Source organism: Gadus macrocephalus, chromosome 21 (genome assembly GCF_031168955.1).
Source record: "Gadus macrocephalus chromosome 21, ASM3116895v1".
Classification (NCBI taxonomy): Eukaryota; Metazoa; Chordata; class Actinopteri; order Gadiformes; family Gadidae; genus Gadus; species Gadus macrocephalus.
Genome location: NC_082402.1, coordinates 16,738,473 through 16,760,986, shown reverse-complemented (window position 1 = coordinate 16,760,986; position 22,514 = coordinate 16,738,473). Strand labels below are relative to the sequence as shown.

Below are 22,514 nucleotides of genomic sequence, written 5' to 3'. Positions count from 1 at the left end.
CCGAGCTGCTAAACACATTACAACAGACAGCTCACCAGCACTTCTGATGTTGGGGCGGGAGCTATCACTACCCCTGGATCGCTTCGTGTTCCTGCTCACCTGACATCACAGGGGGCCCAGCGGGAAACAACTGATCAGCTACGTGACCGAGTCTCAGCACGACAGCAGGCAACTAAACAGCGCTTTGACCGGTCCCACAGGGCCAAACACCCAGCTTTCACCATTCTGGACTGGGTCAGGGTCAGGAGGCCCACAAGGGGCCATAAGCTTTTGTCATTCTGGTCAGCGCCTTTCCAGGTGACTGAGCAACTGGGGCCTGCCACCTTTCGTCTCTCAGATGGAACGCGGTGGCATGCACGCCGCCTCCGCAAAGTGGCCACACCTACCGCGGCAGACCTGGAGGCCAGCCGAGATCCTGATCCGGACTCTGGAGGCCCAGTCAATCCTGCAGCACTACCAGTCCGTGCCCGTGCCAAACCGGGCTACCTCAGGAATTACTATGTTTGAATGTATTGAATTTATTGAATTACTATCTTTGAATGTATTGAATGAATTGCATTTTATCTTGCAGGTTTTAACCTCATCAAGACTGTTCGAGTTACTTTAGTCTGGTGTTCTAAAGCACTTTACCTTTTAAATAGCCTTGTCATAATATGTTCGGGCCGGACTGAAGTCATTAACAATGTATTCTGATCATCTACTATAATTACCCTATTATTGTTATTATATACTATAATATTCGTGTTATATCTCACTCAGGGATGTGGGTTGGATCTCCCCTGGAGAGGGGGGAAAATGTTATGTATCCATGACAGTGTTTACGGCATGCCCGTATTTTGATAGCATGCCTGTATGTTAATGTAACGGATGACGTGTTTCCGGTGAGTGTGTCCGTTGGGATAAGTTTCAGTAAACAGTTGAACTTATGAGGCTCCCGTGTTTCGCGTAGTGTTTGCACACACAACAGACGGGTGATCTACTGATGGTATTGTGTGTATAAAATGTACTTTCTAATAAACAATCTGTACACTTACAAAGTTCTCAATGACTCGTTTTATATTTTAAGACCCATATTATACTATCAAAGAAGTGTCAGGCTACTTCTAGCCTTTTAAGTTGTTTAAAATAACGATTTCGTTTTTACCATGACAAGATGCCCCCATGGTTCCCAGTTTATAGCGTTTTGGTAGAACAGCCTATTTAAGAATGCGTTTACATGCGCTTTTGTGCTCCCAAACAAACATCCCATCTCATTATCATCTTAAACATATCCCAGATCCATTTTAAACCGGATTTCTCCTTTAAGGAGTAACCTATGCTAAAGGACGTTGCATCGAGGCACCTTCCTAAACATTTTTAGATTTTTAACAACCTTTCCTCCACATACTTCCGGGTCATCTCGTTAGGAAAGGACATTTCCTAAGCAAAAAACTGAATACTTAAGAGGCCCCTGCTTTGCCTCTTTCAAATAGTTTCCACGGCCGACTTCCAAGTTGGTCCGTTTTAACAAACCGACATAGGGTATAACGGATCAAAATATAATTTGGCTAATCAATAGTCAGAACTAAAGTAATTCAACCAATATCCTAATCATGGTAAGGAAAAAGTATTAAAGCCTTTATTGTATTGTGTACAAACAACGTAAACAAAACATAAATGAATATCCTTTGAGATATATTCGTTTAACAAACTCATGAAAATGGAAATACAAACGTTGGCATGTTTTAATAGCTTAGTCCAAATTCTGCCCCCAACAAGGAAAGCTTTTGGCAATGTATGACTTCAACCAAATCCAACTACTATCCTTAAAATGCATTTGCCATTCAAGCATTTAAGACAGCTTCAATTAAGGAATGTAAAGAAATAAGTAATGTTAGGCAAAAAAGTAAAGTAATGAATGAAATGGGGCAGCTCTGTATGAGCTTAACAGGAATGTGCTTTTATATAAATTGAAAATTCAATGTACACATGTGGTTGTCAGGCTATTGCCGTTTTCCACTGAGCTGAACAGCTACAAAATAGAAATCCATTACAATATTTCAGTTCGCAAGCACAAGACAAAACTCGGATATCGAAAATATAATTTAAAAACATTTTAACATGTGATAAAGATATATGTATCTGTCCTCCCAGTCGAAAGAGGCCATTGCTCCATATCGTACAAAACGAGCTGACTTGAAGTCGAGTTCTGTTCTGAGATCAGAGATCTTCATCTCCATAGATGAAGGTGTAGTAGAAGAAAGCACTGAGAGCCAGAAGAGCCACGGACAGCATCATGTTCCGGCGGTTCTCACCTCGTAGAGTAATAAGGTCCTTGTCTGGGGAATAGATTAAACAACATTGCGTCTTTAAACAAAGCATTACAGGATTACCGCAACGATCACAATTGAAGGAAAATTCCGGTATTTTGAACATTGAGCCCCCTTTCTGGTTTGTTTAGGATGAAATAGAGTGGGTGACACCGAAATTTGAACTATTAGTCCTTTCTCGGGTATTTGGCTCATTTTGAATCGCTCCTGCCTGCTTCACAATGGTTGTCTGTGTGCATACACAAACCTGTCAACCCAGCAACCCTAAACGTTCGTTTTCAAAAATGTGCAAGTAACCGAGTGGTTAGTGGCATTCGTGAAGTTTAAAAAAGAAAAATATCGGCGCAATATATGTTTTCCATCCGTGTTAGTTGCTAAATTGAACTATGTTTTCAGATACCTCACAACCGCATATAAACTTCCGCACAAGGTCCCACTCCGTGCAGCACCTACTTTCGACTTCCGTCGGCATCTGCCTGCACTTCCCACAGGCACACCACCCGCCCGTGATCCTGGGGGGACCGCTTCAGCCGGAGCTTCAGGCGCCTCCGTAGCCCTAGCCTCCATCTCACGTAGCTCCTCTTGGGTGAATTCTGGTTCAAAACGATATCCTCTGCCGTCAAAATCGAGTGCGTCCTCCAGAAGCCACCTTTCATAATCCATTTTCAGTGATTTTCTATGTGATTTTCCCTAATCCGAAGTGCTCACGGTACAAGACTTCAAACCAACGTAAACAGCCCACCTTTCCGGTTCGGCGGAGTAATATCATCGTGCAGTAATGAGTCTTCCAACTGAAATCAACTGGCGATAAATGTGCAATAAAACACGACAGAAACCATATATTGCGCCGATAATTTTTTTTTAAACTTCACGAATGCCACTAACCACTCGGTTACTTGCACATTTTTGAAAACGAACGTTTAGGGTTGCTGGGTTGACAGGTTTGTGTATGCACACAGACAACCATTGTGAAGCAGGCAGGAGCGATTCAAAATGAGCCAAATACCCGAGAAAGGACTAATAGTTCAAATTTCGGTGTCACCCACTCTATTTCATCCTAAACAAACCAGAAAGGGGGCTCAATGTTCAAAATACCGGAATTGTCCTTCAAGTTCTTTGAGATCCTACCTAACCTTTGCACCCTCTCGCGCATGATGGTAATTTCATCTTCCAAATCTTGTCTGTGGAAAAATAAATAGAAATGGGCTCAAATGAATCATTGATGTGATGATCAAAGTGAGTGATGATTCATGATTGTTGTCCTCGTCATACCTTTCTCTGTCCGACAGCACCTCGCGTCTGGTCCTGAACTCTGCCTTCTCAATGTTGTCCTGGAACCGAGTCCGTCGTTCTTCCACACGATCAATCTATTAGACAAGAGAATTGTAAATGGACTGCATTTATACAGTGCTTTTCAATGGCCACTCAAAGCCCTTTACAATATTGCTTAAACTTCATCCATTCATACACACGTTCACCTAATCATACAGACATTCACACACCAACGGCGTGTCCTTGCAATGCGACATCCAGATCGTTGGGAGCAGTTAGGGTGAGCTATCTTGCTCAGGGACACCTCGACACTCATTCAACAGTGTTCACAAACTAAAGAGACAGTAAAGTTGACCCTACTCGGGTCATGGTAACAAGATCCTGTTCTGCACCATATAATAACGGACCGTAAGTGGTGCAGAGTACAGGTAATGTCTTACTTCAGTGGCAACACTCATTTTCTCTCGTTTTTTGTCCTTTGATTTTGTCATTTTGTCACGACACTGTGGATCTGGTATTGAGGTATAATTTGTTGAGGTCTGACGTCCTGCAGACCTCTGTCGCCATTCCGGTGCTGGTCTACACGGAAGTCTCATCCTCCCTTCTTCGTGTGTTCCTCATCGCTCTATGGATGAACATGTTGCCCATTGCTGCTCCCAAGCGGATAAAAACTATATTGCAGTATTAACAAACTACTGGGGCGATTCCCCAATCGTGTTTTTTTTTTAATTGAAATTAGAAATAGCTCATGACAAGCCATTTCAAATGTTTAACCATGGAGAAAAGTGTGTCTCTGCACGAGAGTAGTGGACTTTCTGATCCAGAACTGATCCAGCGGTTCTCCCCTGAAGACCCCGCCCTGGGTGGGAGCCTAGGCCCACTGATGACCCTGCCCTGGACGGGGTGAGGCCCACTGATGACCCCGCTCTGGGACTAGGCCCACTAAGAGAGATGCTGGAGTTTGGTGGCTGTATTTTTATTTATCTTCCTCAACTACATTTTATCTTCTGGTTTCTGCAGAGTTGGTTTGGATGCCGTGATTCGCGGCAGTTTAATAGCGCTGTGGTTCACATTTTTAAATGCGTCACATTGATAATAAAGATGCAAACACACATTATAATCAGGCTTGAATAACATTATTATTGTATCAATATAGAGATACTGTATGAAATAATAACATTCACAAATCCTGTTTCCTCAACCTGACCACAGACACCACGTTGTGTCTATTGCACAAGAAGGTAAACCTTGATACCACAGCGTCCTAATCCCATAAGCCTCGCTGACAGAAAACAGTGGTGCCGGATCGACACAGGAGAAGACCGAGGGAGGCCTTTGAAGTTGTTTCTCTTGTATTGTTAAATTCTTTGTCTAAATGTCACTCTTTATTAACCAAGACCAAATCTTTGCACATCAAGTTCATCTTTTAGAGCACAAACTAAGGGTAAGTAGGCCTTATTAGATTTGAACGTGTAAATTAGTTACTTATTAACATTATAGACCTAATCTATTCAATTTTTTTGTAGCTTTCATTGAACAACATTCCATAGCATTTCAACCCTCTTCCTCTATCAGTTGATAACCTTAAGAGGTGAGAAGCTAATGTCACCTTGTTTTTGTCAGAGTTAAGAGGAGCGTATTCTGGAGCTGGAGACAGAAAAGGCAATTCTTCATTTGAGGCTTGCTGAGGTAAGATCAAAAAGTATTCTATCCTATTCTTTGATATACCTTTTCGATTATATGGCCTATTATATTCTAGTATATGAATATTCTAATGTAATGTCATTCTATATGGTTGCATCATATTATAAGCCTGGTCTATTCCATCCAATCCCAAATTGTCATGTGGGAATGAGTTTTCTGTGAGAAATATATGATAGATGGAAGTACATAGGCTACTTTCAGTACATCTTTAATTTAGTTTACAGTCCTTAACTTAATGTGCAGTCATATTTTTTTGTTGGGTGCAATCATCCCTGTCAATCATAAGGTAGTGATGTCTAGTAAGAATCAACAGTCTAAAGAGGGAGGGCACTATGGCAACTGAGTAGCAAGACTTTTATTTTATGCACATCAAATTTTCCCATCGAAACCTTACAATTTTGAAAAACATTCTCTCTCTCTCTCTCTCTCTCTCTCTCTCTCTCTCTCTCTCTCTCTCTCTCTCTCTCTCTCTCTCTCTCTCTCTCTCTCTCTCTCTCTCTCTGGCTGTTTCCCAAAGTGAAGGCTGCAGCCTTGCTAGGACCGTCCTTGCTTCCTATGGAGATGAGACTAGAGTGCTAGCTCGAGTGCTTCCTAGCGTTTGTAACGTTCAGACTTTGGAACGACTTGATAGTGTGGAAGCGCTTCCGTTTCCGCTTTTTAATACTGTGTGTCCGCTTGTAAACACATGTGCGCTTATGAATAAAACATGGCAGCAATCAAGCTGATCAATATTTATTTGACTTTTGTCTGTTATGAATGCGGTCATGTCTCCTTCGCATGGAGCCTCTTTTGGGGAAGTCACAAAAGCTTTGTTGCGGTTGATCGAATCGTCTTTATTAAAAGGAAAATCCATTCAATTTTTATAAAACTAAGTGAAATTGTCTGAGAACTTAATTCATGCATCACATTTACAGTACGGTTGATTACTATTATGCAGGGGGACAAAGAAAGAGATGATAAACATGTATTTATTTGGATATATTATTTAACTGATGCCTACAATCTACCAGTGCTTTGAACACATAAGTATATCGTATAAAATACAATTATATACGTTCATTCAAAATTACAAACATTGCAAATGATCGGTTGTGCATTAATTTTACAACATTGAATAGTGGCACTATCCCTTCCACCGGTAAACAAATGTTGTGCGCCACCCTAAGGCGCACAAAAGCCTCCGTTTGCTGGGCTGACCCTAAAAAAAACGATTCAACACAAACATAAATAGGTATACTTAAATAATGTAATCTTGTGAGCGAGTAAATTGACAGTGGTATTTAACACCAGCTACGTCCATGCAAAATATAGCAACGTATCATTAAGTTGCAAAAACGTTTGAAAAGTGGCACAGGTCTTTAGGCTTGATTATTTGCATTAACATGATGAATCTATAAAAAGCAATACGGCACAAAATATTTCTGAAAACTAATGTAACTTCACTTCATTTGAACGTGTACTGGTCTGCCATTTTCAAGAACCCGCCCAGTGAACGCAGAGGATTGTGGGTAGTTTTGGCTCGTCTAGGATGCAGCGATGCATCCTTGAAAAAATTCTCAAAAACAAAGGACGCAAAAATGGCGCGGCTTTCGAGTGTCCTCAACATTGGAACAGTGCTTGTCGGCGTTCTATGACGTAGCGTCCTTAAAAGGGCGGCCGTTGAGCATGCTTCCTTGACATTGGGAAACAGCCCATCTCTCTCTCTCTCTCTCTCTCTCTCTCTCTCTCCTTCTCTAGTGTCTGGGCAGACTGCGGCGGGGCCATGAGGGGGAGGCCAAGGCCAAAACACTACTTCATCACCAGAGGGAAGCCCAGAGCATCACCCAGTTGACTCTGGGGAAGCTCCTTGCTGAAGTCCAGGTACACAATTAACTGGAATAAATGCTGTTATTCCACCTGTCCACCTAAAATCACGTTGGGGCAAGACTCATCCTCTGTAAATGTGGGTGTCCGCGTCCATGCTCCCATTTATAAGGCCTCTGTATAAACCAGATGAACACACAGCCACCGCAGGCCTATATCTTATCTCCGTGTGTACTCCATGCAGAATTTGAAGCAGGTCTTGAGTGAGATCTTTGCAGTGTATGCAAATGGCGTGGCCGAGCTGGAGGGCCAGAGCAAGCAGATCCTGGAGAAGCTGGACGGGGCCAGGGCAACACTGAACAGTTGCCATGGAAATGACCTGCAGACTGAGTAACCCTAACCTACCAACCTCTTTAAGAATGTTTTCGACTGCCTAGCAGTAGACATATTGCAGATAGTTAACAACTCTCTCCAGTCAGGCAATTTCCCAAAAGCTTTGAAAACTGCAGTTATTAAACCCCTTTTAAAAAAGCGGAGCCTAGATGCCTCTATTATTAACAACTACAGACCAATATCAAATCTACCCTTCATAAGTAAAATCATTGAGAAAGTTGTCCTCCAGCAACTAAATCACTTCCTGGCATCAACTGGTTGCTATGACACCTTCCAATCAGGATTTCGACCCCTGCACAGCACTGAGACCGCCCTTATTAAAGTTGTAAACGACATCCGTCTTAACACAGACTCTGGCAAAACCTCAATACTAATGCTACTTGACCTCAGTGCTGCATTCGACACTGTAGACCATACATTACTTCTGGAAAGGTTAGAAAACTGGGTGGGGCTTTCAGGCACTGTCTTAAATTGGTTCAGGTCCTACCTACAAAATAGGAACTACTTTGTTTCCATTGGCGACTTTGTATCAGAATCAACCAACGTGACATGTGGAGTCCCACAAGGTTCGATTTTAGGACCCTCTTTATTCAACATCTACATGCTCCCACTAGGGCAAATCATGCAAAATAACAATATTGACCATCATTGCTATGCTGATGACACGCAAATCTATGTATCGCTATCACCAAATGACTATCGGCCCATAGATCTGCTGTGCATTGAGCAAGTGAAGGAATGGATGTGCCGAAATTTCCTTCAACTAAATGAGGACAAAACAGAGATAATTGTATTTGGTTCTAAAACGGAAGGGCTTAAAGTAACCCAACACCTTCACTCTCTGTCCCTGAAAACCTCAATCAAAGCCAGAAATCGAGGGGTTATCATGGATTCAGATTTACATTTTGACAGTCACATCAAATCAGTTACAAAATCGGCATATTATCACCTTAAAAATGTAGCAAGACTTAGAGGGCTCAGACTTACAAAAACTTGTACATGCCTTTATCACTAGTAAGCTTGATTACTGCAATGGTCTCCTTACAGGTCTCCCAAAACAAACTCTGAGGAAGCTTCAGCTTGTTCAGAAAGCTGCTGCTAGAGTTCTAACAAAGACCAAAAAATTTGATCATATTACACCAATTCTGAAATCGTTACATTGGCTTCCTGTAGGTCAAAGAATTGATTTTAAAATCATGTTGCTTACCTATAAATCCCTACATGGTTTAGGCCCAAAATATTTAACTGATATGCTTCCTCTACATCAGCCTTTTAGACCACTAAGAAGCTCTGAGACCAATCTGTTAATTATCCCCAGAGTAAACACAAAACATGGGAAAGCAGGATTTAGTTACTACGCAACAAATAGCTGGAATAAACTCCCAGAGGATTTAAGACTTGCCCCAACTCTGAGCACCTTTAAAACAAGACTGAAGACTTTTATGTTTGCTATAGCTTTCTGCTCAATCTTAAATACATTGCACTTTCTAAAAAAGCTTTTTTAACTTTGCCTTTATTTTCTATTTTAATAACTTCTATTTTTTGCATATGTTTTTCTTTTACTTATTTTATCTAATTGTATGACAATGTTAATATGTGAAGCACTTTGAGTCTGCCTTGTGTATGAAAAGTGCTATATAAATAAAGTTGCCTTGCCTTGCCTTGCCTAACCTCACAGACTCGGTGGACAGATGTGCAGATTCACTCAGGAGCTCTTGGTTTCCCATCCTATTGTGTTTTTTCCTGTTTGTGGCAGTTGTTGTTGTCTAAGTATTTTAACTAAAACAGGTGAGGTGTTCTCCTCACAAGGTAGTGGTTCTTGCACTTCATATGTTGTTCATTATTCTGGGATTGTGTCAAAGTATATTACTGTTTCTTTAGCGGGCCAAACATAAACATTTCACATCACTTATCATGATCAAATGTCAACATTATCCACTATTTCCCCCTATCAACCTTTATCTTGCTTTGTTTGACCTCTCCTGTCTCTCCTTCCCTTTATCACTCCCCCTCAGCCTGTCTGTCTGTCTTTGTCCCTCTGATCTAAAGTTACCTAATGTATAGGCCATGCACTGCTGCGGCTTAGGCTGCCGTGGTGATTAGCCCCCCAATTACCCTTAGCCGTACCTTACTGGCTTCCTCAAGGTTGACGTTTCTACCGTTTGGAGTTGTATGCTGCTCCCACAGTAGCTGGTGGTCAGGGTGAAAGGGGGGGCTCTGTGGATTCACAATGCCTAGGCACAAACATCTGGAGTTTCCTCTGGGTTATTCATGCTCGGTTCTGATGCTGAGCATAGCTCTCGCTATGAGATCATTCAGATCAGGATAAGACAATGGGTCAAATAGGGGGCAGGATAGGGATGTTGACTCCCAGCTGGAGGGTTCTGGATTCAGTCCTCACTGTGTCAACTGTAGGCATCCCTCAGCCAGCTTGGATAAAAGGCTGTGGTCAATAATACTAACGTCACTATTGTGTCTAATTAATCCATTTCAGAAATGAAGGACAGTTTCAGTCTCCTACTTGTGTCTATGTGCTAAAAGGTTCAACAGGGAAGGACTAGACGCAGTGCTATGGTATAGCTTTGTCTGGCAAATGGAAAAATGTGCCTTCTTAATGAGTCCGGCAACGTGCTGGTACTCTTCTCTTACCTTGGATTAGAAGTGTTATATCTTGAATATGTTGGCCTTTTTTTAAGAACACCGTCCGCCCCGTTTGTCCCGCCAGGTTTGCAATCCCACATGGCGGCTCTGGAGCGCGACCTGGTGGAGGAGAAGGAGAGGTGCAGGGCCGAGAAGCAGAGGAGGAGAGAGATCCACAACACCCTGGTGGTGAGAGCTGAGATCACTCTTTGGTTCCCAACGATGTGTTCCAACTGTCTTCTAAACAAAGGCTTGGGAGGAGCTGTGTTACGTTTACATTAACATTCAGGGCATTCCGCAGACGCTTTTATCCAAAGCGACTTACAATACATACATTTATCAGAAGATAGATAAGCAACAATATATTGCTTCCTTACGGGGCAGTAAGGATGTTCATAGAACCAAGTGCCAAGCACCAACAATCCCTAGGTTAACCCATTCCCTGTATACAACAAAGATAGGTAGGATAAGAAACGATACGACTACACGAGTACTGTAACCAAGTAGGAAATACAGTAAGTGTGTACATTAAGTGCCAGGACGTACAACATACGATAAGTGCGTAAAGGGAGGTGGTGAGGTACGGGGGTTGGCTATGCACAAGTGAGTCTTGAGTCTTTTCCGTGTGTGTGTGTCTAACTGTCTGTTCTTCAACCTCCAGGAGCTGAGGGGGAACATCAGGGTTCACTGTAGGGTGCGTCCTGTGCTTCCATTGGACCAGGTCCAGTCCTGCTCATCCCCATCAGGGTGAGGTCTCCCCTCAAAGCAAAACAAGCATGTTATTGGCCAACTGAGGACAACAAAAGCTTTTTTCATCCTCACGTTTTTTTATTTCTCTCAGGGTGATCTCGTCAGAGGAGGTCATTCATGTCAGCGAGGTGAGTTTCAAAGCAGATTAACTGATTTTCAGATTGTTTCAATTTTGCAATTTCATTGTCCAGTCTCATGTAATATTCTTCAGCTAATTATTTTTTCATTTGACATTTATCAAGGACACCGTGTTGGTGAACTGCATTCAAAATGGAAATCCAGCCATCAACAAGGTGTTTGAATTTGTGAGGTAAAGCACAAAATGGAACTGCCTGTTCTCTTTACATTTCTGTATATATATTCATGTTTCTGGATACATCTTGTTCTCTCTGGACAGAGTGCATGGACCGGAGGACTCCCAGAACGTAGTGTTTGAGGAGGTGAAGCCTCTCCTCACATCCCTGCTGGATGGTTGAGGCGTGTTTCCATATGTGTGTGTCTGTGTGTGTGCATCTGTGTGTGCGCCTGCTCATGTGCGTTTGTGTGTGTGTGTGTGGGGGTATGTGTGTGCCGGCTCGCGTGTGTGTGATAGATTCAGGTCCTATACCTGCAGGACGACTATTTAATCCATAGTCGTCCTGCAGGTATAATGTGTGTATAATGGCGTACGGGCAAACGGGTAGTGGAAAAACCCACACCATGATGGGCTCCCAGGGGCCCCCCGGGTCCCCTCAGCCAGGCGCCCCCCAGGGTGTCTCCTCCCCCGGGGACCAGCAGGGCATCATCCCCCAAGCTGCTGTGGAGCTCTTCAGGTGAGACACTCAGGCCTCAGCTCTCTGTCTCCAGCTTGTTTCCTACAACACATTTCCATCATATGTACGCCTCCTTTTTGCATCACTATTGGACAGACAATACCATATCTTTGGGGTGATCTTATTATTAAAAAATACATTATATTATGCTAGAGAAGCTGCTCCCGTGACCTGACCCCGGATCAACGGTTTTGAAGATGAGCATGACGACATTTTATTATTTGAAAATATATATTTAATCAGTTTTTAATATATATTGTACATTTGGGTTAAACTTTTTTTATATCTATTGTTCAGGATTAATGTGTGTGTGTCTCTGTCGCTTCAGGCTGATCTCAGGGAAGCCGTCCGAGAGCCATGTGGTGGAGGTGTCCGTGGTGGAGGTCTACAACAACGAGGTGTTTGACCTCCTGTCCCGCGACGGGGAGGGCGGAGCCCCGGGCCAGCGCCGGGACGTCATCACCACCGCGTCGGGCCCCAGCGAGGTCCCCTCCCTCACTTATGAGTGGGTAGAGCAGGGGAGGGGTAGTTCAGTGTGGAGATCAACTGGCCGCAGGGCTTCTTCAGGTCCTTTAGTTTACACTACATGGAACTTTGTGAGTTTAATGCCATCGATGGGCTGAATCCTGCGGGGCTTCTGGTCTGATCTTATGCAACTTTTCTTATATCCTACAGTTCTAAGATTAGACTATAGTGAAGAAATCTTTTTTTATTGATGTTGAAAGGGTAACCAGATTTTTCTTATTTTTCGATTTTATTTCCACAGAAGCTAGTTGTTAATCTTATAAACTAAACTGGGTTTGGCTTGCCAGCAGATGCAGAAATTCTAGGAACCTTTAATGCCAAAAGTCTTTTGCATGTGTGTGCGTGTGCGTGCGTGTGTGTGCAGGTGTGTGAAGAGCGCCCCCGAGGTCATGCAGCTGGTCTGGGCAGTGGTAAAGCTGAGGGCTCGCTGCCCCACCCTGGTGCACGCCCACTCCTCCCGCTCCCACCTGGTGGTCACGCTCACCGTCTCCTCCAACAGCCCCCACGCCCTGGCCTTGGGTGGGTGGGGGCCCCACACTCACTGACTGTTCACACTCACCGCCTCAGGATCGGGATGCTTGTATTATCCTCCCATGATCTGTCCGAAGTCAAGTTAGAAAGTTAACAGATATGGGACAGATATTAATAACAAGTGATTGTCTGTTCATTGAGACGCTAAGACGTGATGAGGCGATTCCTCACTGAGGTTCCTAATTATGCTCCGTGAATGACTTGAATGAAATTTACTTATATCTTTACATAACTAGTTAATTCAAATGTAATGTGGATTCATTTAGTTCAACGGATCATTATTGTTTTTGTGTTGTCTCCTCTCCGCAGCCCACCGTCTGAAGAAATGAGCTAAATGGATCCTTATTGTTGTTGTTGTTGTTTTTGTTGTGTTGTCTCCTCTCTGCAGCCCGCCGTCTGAAGAGCGCCAAGCAAGAGCTGCAGCGCTGCCCGAGGACCGACTTCTGGAGCCCGCGCTGTCGCCGGGCCAATGGCGCCCCCCGCCACGCCTCTGCCGACCACTCTGCTGCCACCGCCTCCCCTTCATCCTCCTTCTCCTTCCCTGGCCACTCCCAATGCCCCTCCCCCCGGCCGGGCAGAGCCCAGGGCCTCTTTCGGACCAGCCTCCAGCTGGTGGACCTGGCCGGCAGCGAGTGTGTCGGTGAGGAGATGTCTGTGACGTCGCCCCCTGCTGCTTTCTTATTGGCCCCACAAAATACTTTTCAGAGAGATGTCGCAAACCGATGTCGCAAAATCTGTTTGCGTTTTGCAAACCGAAACGCGAACAGATTTTGGTTGTTGACTACTGTTCTGATTGGTCCACAGAAGTTATCAGCGACATCACCTTTATGAACTTTTTGTGTGTGTGTGTGTGTGTGTGTGTTTGTATGTGGTCAGGCATGTCGGGGGTGACGGGCGCGGCGGACGTCCTGGGTGCGCTGGCGGAGCAGAGACCTCACGTCCCGTACCGCAACAGCAAGCTCACACACCTGCTGCAGGACGCTATCGGTGTGTTACTGGCCGTTATGTGGTTGTGCTAGTGATGCCAAGGGGTTAAAATTGGTTTTCATCGGACGGACATAGGGCCCTATTTTAACAGTCTGAAATGCAAGTGAGAAGCACGAAACGCAAGTAGCTTTGTGGGCGGAACTCTGGCACTGTTGCGATTATATCGGCGTATAAATTAATCTTGCGCCCGACGCAAATCTAAAATGGGATGGTCTGAAACCCGTAGGTGGGTTTTGGACGTAACATGCAATTTGTGCATGAGAGTGCCATCTCCCATCCCCTTTAAGAGCCATGAGCGCATTTGAACTTGACGAGGTAATATTTTGACAGCGTGTTTGCAGTCTCCGCTTAAGACAGATGCAGGACCACATGAATTTCAAACTTCAAATGGCTCAGTCTATGGGGAAAAAATAGGCCTAATTCACACATGGATTAGTGTTTCTTCTACAACTTCAGAGTCGTCATGTAAATTTCGGCTAAGAGAACTTAACCAATATATGATATGCGGTCCTGTGGCCGCTACTGTTGGAGTATTTAATGAAATGCTGCAATACATTAACAAACATAGTTTCTTACCAGTGTTGTTTACATTATCGTTATCGACTTTTATTTGTAATATGCATGTGTCCCCCTGTTAATATACATTGCCATTGACTGTATTATGCGTAAAGGGGTTTAATTTGCGTGTGTTTAAACAGTAAAACACGGTAAAACCATGTTTTCTCACGATCAAATACTTGTCAAACCTAAAAGTTATGACCTTGTACACGATGTCTGTGTTAAGAAAATATGGGTTTGCTGTAGCCTACGGTGTTTGCAGATGCATTGTTTTAAAAGTTCAACTTCTTACCACTGTATCAGCTGTTCTTTCCCAAATAATTTAACCAACATTATATTTTTTGTTTTGGAAGGCTGGGATATAGCCTACTTTGCTCGAGTTTATTATTGTTATTGTTATTGTTATCATTCATGCAGCCCCTATGGATTTTTTTTTCTCCACAATCCATATCATCGTTATAATATTTCAATTAGGCTAATCGTTTGCATGTTTGGGACCTGCCATGGTGCTTCAAAATAGCAACACCAACTGGGCTAACAATGCTTTTTCGACCCGTAAATTAGCACCATGTATTAATTGCGCCGGAACAGGCCTCTGCTTTTCACCGACACGCCTCTCAGGGCGCAAGTGTAGTGGCGCGAGTTTGCTGCGGGGGGAAATCTTTGGAGGTATTATTGTATGAATGTATTATCGTAGCAAAAGTTTTAGCACCTGTAACTGCAGATGTTGTATGCGTACACTAAAGTCACCAATGTGTAACCGTAAATTTGAAGTCGTAAATATTGTAGCGTTTGCGGCCCGACACTGCGGGGCTGATGATGACGTTTAACCGGAGAACCAGGCTTTATAACCCTTTCCGTGCAACTAACTACGGGGTTGGAGGAGTGCCCAAAACAATATGGCGAACCCGAACACTGGCTAGCTGGAACTAACGATGGGGGGGCTACACCCGTCAAGCCTCCCCCTAGGGAAAGTAGCTGCCTCCGTACCCTCCCCAGACTGGTGGTTAGACTTGGAATATGGTACGTTGAGGGGAACCTTAGCATTTCTGTCAAGAGCAACTGCTGCATGAGCGTCGTTAGTGGCTGTGTAGGTGCCAGTATAGTTGTTGCTCATATTTGCATAGTCATTGTTGGCTTTTTTAGCATCAGCATGGCTCCCCGCTTCATGTGGTTTTATAACGCATCCTTGTGATTCCCCCATCATGGACCTTATGCTGCCTCTAGAGCTATTAAGCATTGCACGCTCCATTGCAATGCTCATTCTCTGCATGAAGTCATCTTCCATTTGAGCTGTAATGTATTTTTGTAACTCTGGAGGCTAGCTGTTCCCGCCCCCTATCCCAACTGGCCTATCAGGCTGAACTAGGGCAACTCCATCCCCCCACAAACTCCCCCCCCCCCCCCCCCCCCACCACAATCCACTGTTAGCTTTAAAAAAAGGTCTTAAAACATTTATTGTTAAGAAAACCTTTGGCTCCCACTCTTAGATGTTTTTAAACCCCCTTTTTCTTTTTATTCTTGCTTTTTTGCTTTTAACCTGTAGCCCTTTGAGATCTTCGGATGAAAAGGGCACTATAAATTAAATGTATTATTATTATTATATTAGTCCTGCTGGGTCGCTACAATATTTATTTTGCATGTGTACCTAAAGTCAAAAATGTGTAACAGTACATTTGAAGTCCTAAATATTTTTATTTATAAACACAAAATGGGTCTATGAGTTCACAAGTCTGTTTGCAGGTGCACAAATCCTATCCTGTGCATCTCAACTTCAAAGAGTCATGCAATTGACACTTTTGCTACAATCATTGCTGCGCAGTTGGTGCAAAACACATTCGCACACCCGTGTTTTATAATCTGAGAACATGCCCAAAATGTGTGCATTCGTAAACCCAAATGTGAAGTAATGCATCAGAAGTTGCACATCTGTGAAAGATTTCCTCACAAATAAAATGATATAGAACGCTATGTTGATTCAGCATTTTAATGAGCGAGCACAAGTCCATCGTTACAACTGCTCCAATATGCTCCTGCAAGTCTCAGCTGTGGGGTTTTTTGCAGGTAGTTTTACAACACGTCTAGGTGGTAGGCTACATGTGTACTTTTGCAAGACGTGTTGCAAAAGTATCCGCAAGAAAAACAACGGCCGAGACTCGTAGCAGCAGAGTCGAGCCGCTGTATAACCGATGGACTTGTGTTCGCTAATTAAATTGCTCATTGAACATAGCGATCTATATAATTTCATTTGTGAGGAAATATTTCACAGATGTCTAATTTCTGATGCATTAGTTCACATTTGGGTTTACAAATGCAAACTGCGCTGTAATGATGTAGCAAAAGTGTCAAGTGTATCACTCTTTGAAGTTGTGATGCACAGGATAAGATTTGTGCACCTGTAACACAGACTTGTGAACTCGTAAACCCTATTTAGTGTTTACAATGGTAGAAAAAATATTTACGACATCAAATGTACTGTTACACATTTATGACTTTAGAGTACACATGCAAAATAAATATTTAGGACTTCATATTTACTGTTACACATTTGTGACTTTAGTGTACGCATACAAAAAGACACAGCCATGTTCCGACTGCGGGATCTGTTTGCGAGTGGTGGTGACGTATATCATACGCGTCGAGAGCAGCGGGAGTTGTAGTCCACAAAGCGCCGCACACAAAAACTAACCGTATCAAACTCCTACCCACTAAATTATAGTTTTCTTTGCATGAAAAATGATCATTTAAATCCACAAACAACATGTCATATGTGTAATCTGGGGCATATAAAGACTGGGATCAGAAAATAATTACTTTCTCTCCATTGACTTTTTTCGGTCTCATAGGTCCCATGAGCAATGGCGACTTACGAGCTCTATTGCGCTGGGTGCAAGATAGGGCCCAAAACACAGGAATAGCTTTCCAGCTTCAGCAAGAAGGCTGCCTAGCCATGTGGACTCAGGCAGGGTGCACTCACACTAGGCTGAGTGCAGATAGGTAGGGAGGTAGTCAGACAGGTATGCAATCTAATCACTTCCTTTCGGGTCAAATATAATGATTGAGAAGAAGAGCTCAATACAGGCCTGCGACAGCCACAGATGATAAGTATGACAAAATGCTTCTAAAGTAAATTGCCTCTCTAGGCCTTAACCCTCAAGTTCCTCTTCTCGCCCACTAAGTGGAGATGCTAAGCTGCTTGTGATGCTTTGCATCTCTCCCGCCCAGCGGTTCATCTCGGAGTCTCTCCAGTCCCTGGGTTTTGGCTCAAGGGCTCGGCAGTTTCACAAGCAAGTGTCGCACAGGAAGAATAACAACCTCAAGCAAAAGTGAGAGACTGAGAATGTTATAACGGTGAGATATTGGTAGAAATAAAAAAATATTATTATTAAAATTCATGCCAGCACAGAACATTATCATGTGTTTTTTGTATTCATAGTATTCATATTCATAGCAAGAAAGGATCGACCCAAACAGTTTTCTAGTGTTCAAATGCAGAGACAAGCTTATTGTCATAGAATAGAGTATCAAATGTTCAAAATAAGTGTTTTTGTTCAAATTAATTTGTAGTGCGACTTAGCAATATTTGGCATTAGTTTAGTGAAGAGGCTTACTATGACAACCTTTATTATATAAGTAAACACGCTGTGAAGCACCACCTCTCACTGTACACTGTTGTGTCCCTGAAACGTTAAAGGAACCATGAATGGAGATAACTTTTGCATCTTAAGTTGCTTTGTGTCAAATGCTTCAAAATCAAAGCACGCTATATGCAACCATTCGTATAGACCAGGGATGGGCAACTTATATGATAGAGGGCCACAATTTTTCGGCATGGACTGGGAGTCCTCCCGAAGAACATTTTGATTTTGGTAGATGTGATTTCCTGTATTCTGGTGCATAGGGGAAGGCCGCTAAAAATTCATTCAGATTCATAGCCTATTTATTTATTAAGCCTATATATTGAACCAACATGCATTAATTCCATCTTTTCCATGCTCAAATGCATTTTTAACATATCTATATGACTAATACAAGTTTGTTTTAATAGAAACAACAGTATTGTTTTCAGTGCAAAGGGCTTACGTACATCATTATTCAATGATGGCACAATACTGAAAAACCATGGCCCAACATTAAGTGCAACAAGTTATTATTTTCAGTGCAGTTGTAGTAGTTGTAGTGGCGACTCAAGCTGAAATCTTTCATGATTGACATAGTTTCTAAGCAAACTAGACACTATGTCAATCATGAAAGGTTTGCCTTTGAATTCTATGAACAGATACTCTGATTCTCATCTTGACTGAAAGGTACGGTTATCGTGATCAAGTTTTCAGTTCTTTTGTAAATTACAATCTAAATTATCTGCGTTATGTATAAACCTGCATGTCAAATAAATCTTTGATATATTCAAAGAGCAGTGTTGGAGACGAGTGGTCACAAAATCGGAGTTGTGTCGCAGTCCTGAGTGATCTATAAACATTTCCAAGTCACCAGAATCCAGTGCATCATCAACCTTGAAATGCAAATAAATGTCTGCATCAACAAAAGCAACAGTGCTGTCCCACTCTTGAATGGTGTGTATTAAACTATAGGGACATACTGACGAGGGACTGTGGGAAGGCTTGCATGCAGGTGGGGGAGGAAGCATGTTTAAGGCGTGGACTCATTTCACTTCATATTTCATTGGTATAATGTCCTATGATGTTGGCGCTGAACTTACCTTTTTCATATAAACTTCATCATTGATATTGCCTGCTTGGTTGAAGGTACGATGCATAAGCTCATCTGGTCTCAAACTCATTCATCGAATACAGTTATCAGCAGAAAGATGAGGATACAAACTAGGAAAGGAATTTCCTGCAGAAAATGTAGAGTGCTGTAGTGCAAAGTGAGGTTGAAAATCTGTTTAAATAAAGACACATAGTTTAAGACATAAAGAAATGTTAAATGGCAAGTGAAGGGATCAAGTGAAGGGATTTTAACTGCAATTTAAATTCGAGTCTAAAAGGAGTAATCAATGTTAACTTGCACACCATTTAAATGATAAATGGTTGGAAACAAATAAAGTGAAGAGTTAGTGATCAAGTTTGAATACATTTGAGACAGATAACAATCATATTTCCAATAGATTAATCATTTTAGCACCAGTGAAACAAGAAATTGTAATGGGCGTGAGGTTGGACCCAAGAACAGCACAGACTGACGCCGGGATTCCACCGCACACACCGGCGCCGAAGTGGCGCGTCAAAAAGTCAGCTCCCATTATTCAGGATGTACTAGCCCCAGTGACGTGCAGTCAGGGGAGGCAGGTGAGGCAGTGCCTCACCTGTCATCCTGAAAAGAAAAAACGAATTATGATAAAATTAAAGGTTGGGTACGGAATTTGCTTTTTTGGCCATTTTTGCAAAATTACTTGAAATCCTTATCATAACCCGCTTACAGCCACTGAGTTAGAAGTACTGACATGAAAATTAAACAAGTCAATCATCTGTGGAACGGGCAGGGCTCGAAAAACTCCAGCCAATCATTTGGATTGCCACCTCGTTGCATTGGACAGTAAGTACGTCAATCAAACGGTCGTACTGCACTCCCCCTCCCCCGCGCCCCGCGCGCGACCCCTTCGTGCAGTACTCGTGACCCAGAGCTCGTGACCCAGAGCAAGCTCCTGTTTGTTGTTATCCTGCGGTAGCTACTGGAACTAGTTAATCCACATTTGGACCTAGCAGTAGAAGACAATTTCCATGGCAGACAAGACGCCATGGAAGACGCCATCCCCACCACCACCACCACCACCACCAGCAAAGAGAAGGAAAACTCTTTTTCAGAGAGTAATTGATAATAAAAAACGCTGAAAGAGAAAAACTGAAATCAAGAATAATCCTAGGCGCTGCTTTCGAACGTTGGCGGCAACTGAAGGACGAGAAGGGTCTAAAAACCGATGCTTGTGTGGCGGTTGACATAGTTTCAAAGTTTATACCGTTTATACTCGGTAATACCGGTGTTGAGACGAGTGTATTACTCGTTGTGAAAATGTCCACACCGCAGCAACCCTAGTGAAAACCAGGACTTCCAATACAATTATATGAAACAAACATACATTTTCTAAAAATAGTAATGATTTATGTGACCGTTTAATGTTTATAACATCTGGTGCAACCATAGCCGCGAGAACGTATTCTCAGCAGGGGGTGCTGGAAAAAAAAAACTCAGCCTGCACTAGACTCGCAACTCGTTACATTGATAAAAAAGATATATAGCAGCGCAGCTCAATTACACCAGTGCATGCGCGCACAGTTGAAAATCGATCGTTGTGTTCACTTTCTTCACACCATGGTTCACATCCAGCTGCTCACAGAACAAGTTTAGCACACCACCGCTACCCTCACACTTTTTCATATAACCTTTTTTCAGCACTAGGTCATATGAACATTAAATAAATGCTGCGTCTCAAAATGCCTTGGACAGCAGCGAGGATGACTCGCTTTGCCACGGGCCGAAACAGTTCGGAGCGACCACAACCAGAGCGAACACAGCGGGGCAGAGGAGTGTCAGGAATAGTCTTTGGTGTACACATCCTGTTTAGTGGCAATGCAGTGTTTTATTCTATGCCTTTTTATTTTCGTATATTATTTCAATGAATACAATTTATTTATTCATAAAAACAAGATCTGGTCTTCAAATCTTTTTTCCAAATATAGGTCGTCTTACAATGGGGTTTGTGTTTATATTCGGACCAATACGGTACAGCGGGCGCTCACATGACGTTAAGCATTTCCTGGTGCATAATGTGACGCTTCAGAACCTAAAATCCCGTTTCTCCCCGTTGACACGACAACACATAACCGGCGTTTTCAGAAATCTCCACTTTGGCCGGAGTTTTTAGAAATGATCGTTTTCTGTGATAAGACAGGGCCTCGGACAGGGGGTGTTGCAGCACCCCCAGCACCCCTACTTCCCGCGGTACTGGGTGCAACTTACAGCTGAATGTAGTGCCATGTTGTTAAACGAAAACCTACGCTAGCCTGGCTCGCTCTCGCGCATCTCTATTCGCGCTCGTGCATGATTGCGCGTCCAGGTACTTGGAATGGGTGGAGTCAGAGTCAGCGTTGAGGAGAGGGGGTAGGACCATTTGAGTTGTGTATTTTCAAAATCTGCTGGCGTTTCGCAAATCGCATACCCAACCTTTAAATAATTAAAATATATTATATATTGGTATTTGTCTACTGATCTGTGGTCTAAATGTAATTAATGTACGATTCCAATAATTTGAATCATTTTTATTATCAAAATTGCTGAGAGATACGCGAGTTGAGGCCGGCTGAGGCAGCAAGCAATGCTGCCTCACCGAGAATTGAGAAATCCCTCAGAGCGCATGCGCTCAACCCATTTTGCTATTTCACCGTTGTCACCAATGTAATGTTTGTAGACACTTCTATTGTATGATCGCACTTTACTTAAACTATTTAATGTATTTGATGTATGTGTATAACATATTTAGTCTTGAAAAAAGACTAAATATGCTGATCTGACATAAAACCGCGCTGAAAAAGCATGAAATGCGGCAGCCGTACTGGCTGCCTCATTTCATTCCTCTGCCTCACTGAAGGGGGTAAGATGCTTCCGTTAACGTCAAGTGCACTACATCAGTTTGTTTATTTAAAAAAAAACATTTCTGACTGCAAACATGGAAGACAATGATTCAATAGCCAAGCTCAGAAATTTCTCTAAACTGGTAATTCTCTAAAAAGAGGTAATTAATGATGGAAGACCAATGCCGGAGCTTAACGGGTTGCTTCAATCAACGGGACAGAAATTAACACAGTCTTTTCAAACCGAGTGGCACTGCCGAAAAGACTGGCTGTGTGGCTGTGCTACAAGAAATCGCCTTTTCTGCTTTCCCTGTCTTTTGTTCTCAACATCTCAACAAAATGTCTGGATAAACCTACCGAGAAGCCTGATCAAACATGAAAGATCAACAATTCACATTCAAAACCAAATTTCTTTGAAAACCTTTGGATCATCAAGAATAGATTTGGCTTTGAACGAACAGCGGAGACTCAACACTAGCGTCCACAATGCTAAGGTAAAGGAAAACCGAGAGATTTTAAAAGACCTCATAAACGCAACCTGTTTCCTTGCCAAACAGGAATTGGCATTTCGTGGTTATGATGAAAGTGCAAGCTCTTCTAACCGTGGAAACTATGTAGAACTACTACATGCTTTTGCCGAG

The 22,514-nt window shown here is 42.8% G+C and overlaps 2 protein-coding genes across 2 annotated transcripts; one reads left to right on the top strand and one right to left on the bottom strand.

Annotated features, from left to right (window-relative positions):
- Window positions 1-1,590: 1,590 nt before the first annotated feature.
- Window positions 1,591-4,184, bottom strand: ccdc167 (coiled-coil domain containing 167). Its single transcript, XM_060041440.1, has 4 exons — window positions 4,022-4,184; window positions 3,582-3,676; window positions 3,438-3,490; window positions 1,591-2,318 (listed from the first exon to the last, which is right to left on the bottom strand). Exons 1-4 carry the CDS (start codon window positions 4,175-4,177, stop codon window positions 2,200-2,202), a joined length of 423 nt encoding a protein of 140 aa, XP_059897423.1. The 5' UTR covers window positions 4,178-4,184; the 3' UTR covers window positions 1,591-2,199.
- A 136-nt stretch (window positions 4,185-4,320) lies between these two features.
- LOC132449676 (kinesin-like protein KIF25) lies at window positions 4,321-13,603 on the top strand. The gene is given in 14 exon segments (XM_060041441.1): window positions 4,321-5,025; window positions 5,205-5,270; window positions 7,023-7,145; window positions 7,333-7,469; window positions 7,940-7,944; window positions 10,207-10,310; window positions 10,783-10,868; window positions 10,963-10,999; window positions 11,114-11,181; window positions 11,269-11,343; window positions 11,516-11,683; window positions 12,012-12,188; window positions 12,573-12,727; window positions 13,128-13,603. Coding segments are annotated over 14 exon segments (1,713 nt in total). The 5' UTR covers window positions 4,321-4,956; the 3' UTR covers window positions 13,571-13,603.
- The last annotated feature ends 8,911 nt before the right edge of the window (window positions 13,604-22,514 follow it).

Excerpts from the sequence above, each read along its gene's own strand:
- ccdc167 (XM_060041440.1), bottom strand. The coding sequence starts at position 4,177 with ATGAGACTTCCGTGTAGACCAGCACCGGAATGGCGACAGAGGTCTGCA. Across the intron at positions 3,491-3,581 it reads GTGCTGTCGGACAGAGAAAG|ACAAGATTTGGAAGATGAAA; the intron begins GTATGACGAGGA and ends ATTTTTCCACAG. Across the intron at positions 2,319-3,437 it reads CGAGAGGGTGCAAAGGTTAG|ACAAGGACCTTATTACTCTA; the intron begins GTAGGATCTCAA and ends TCTATTCCCCAG.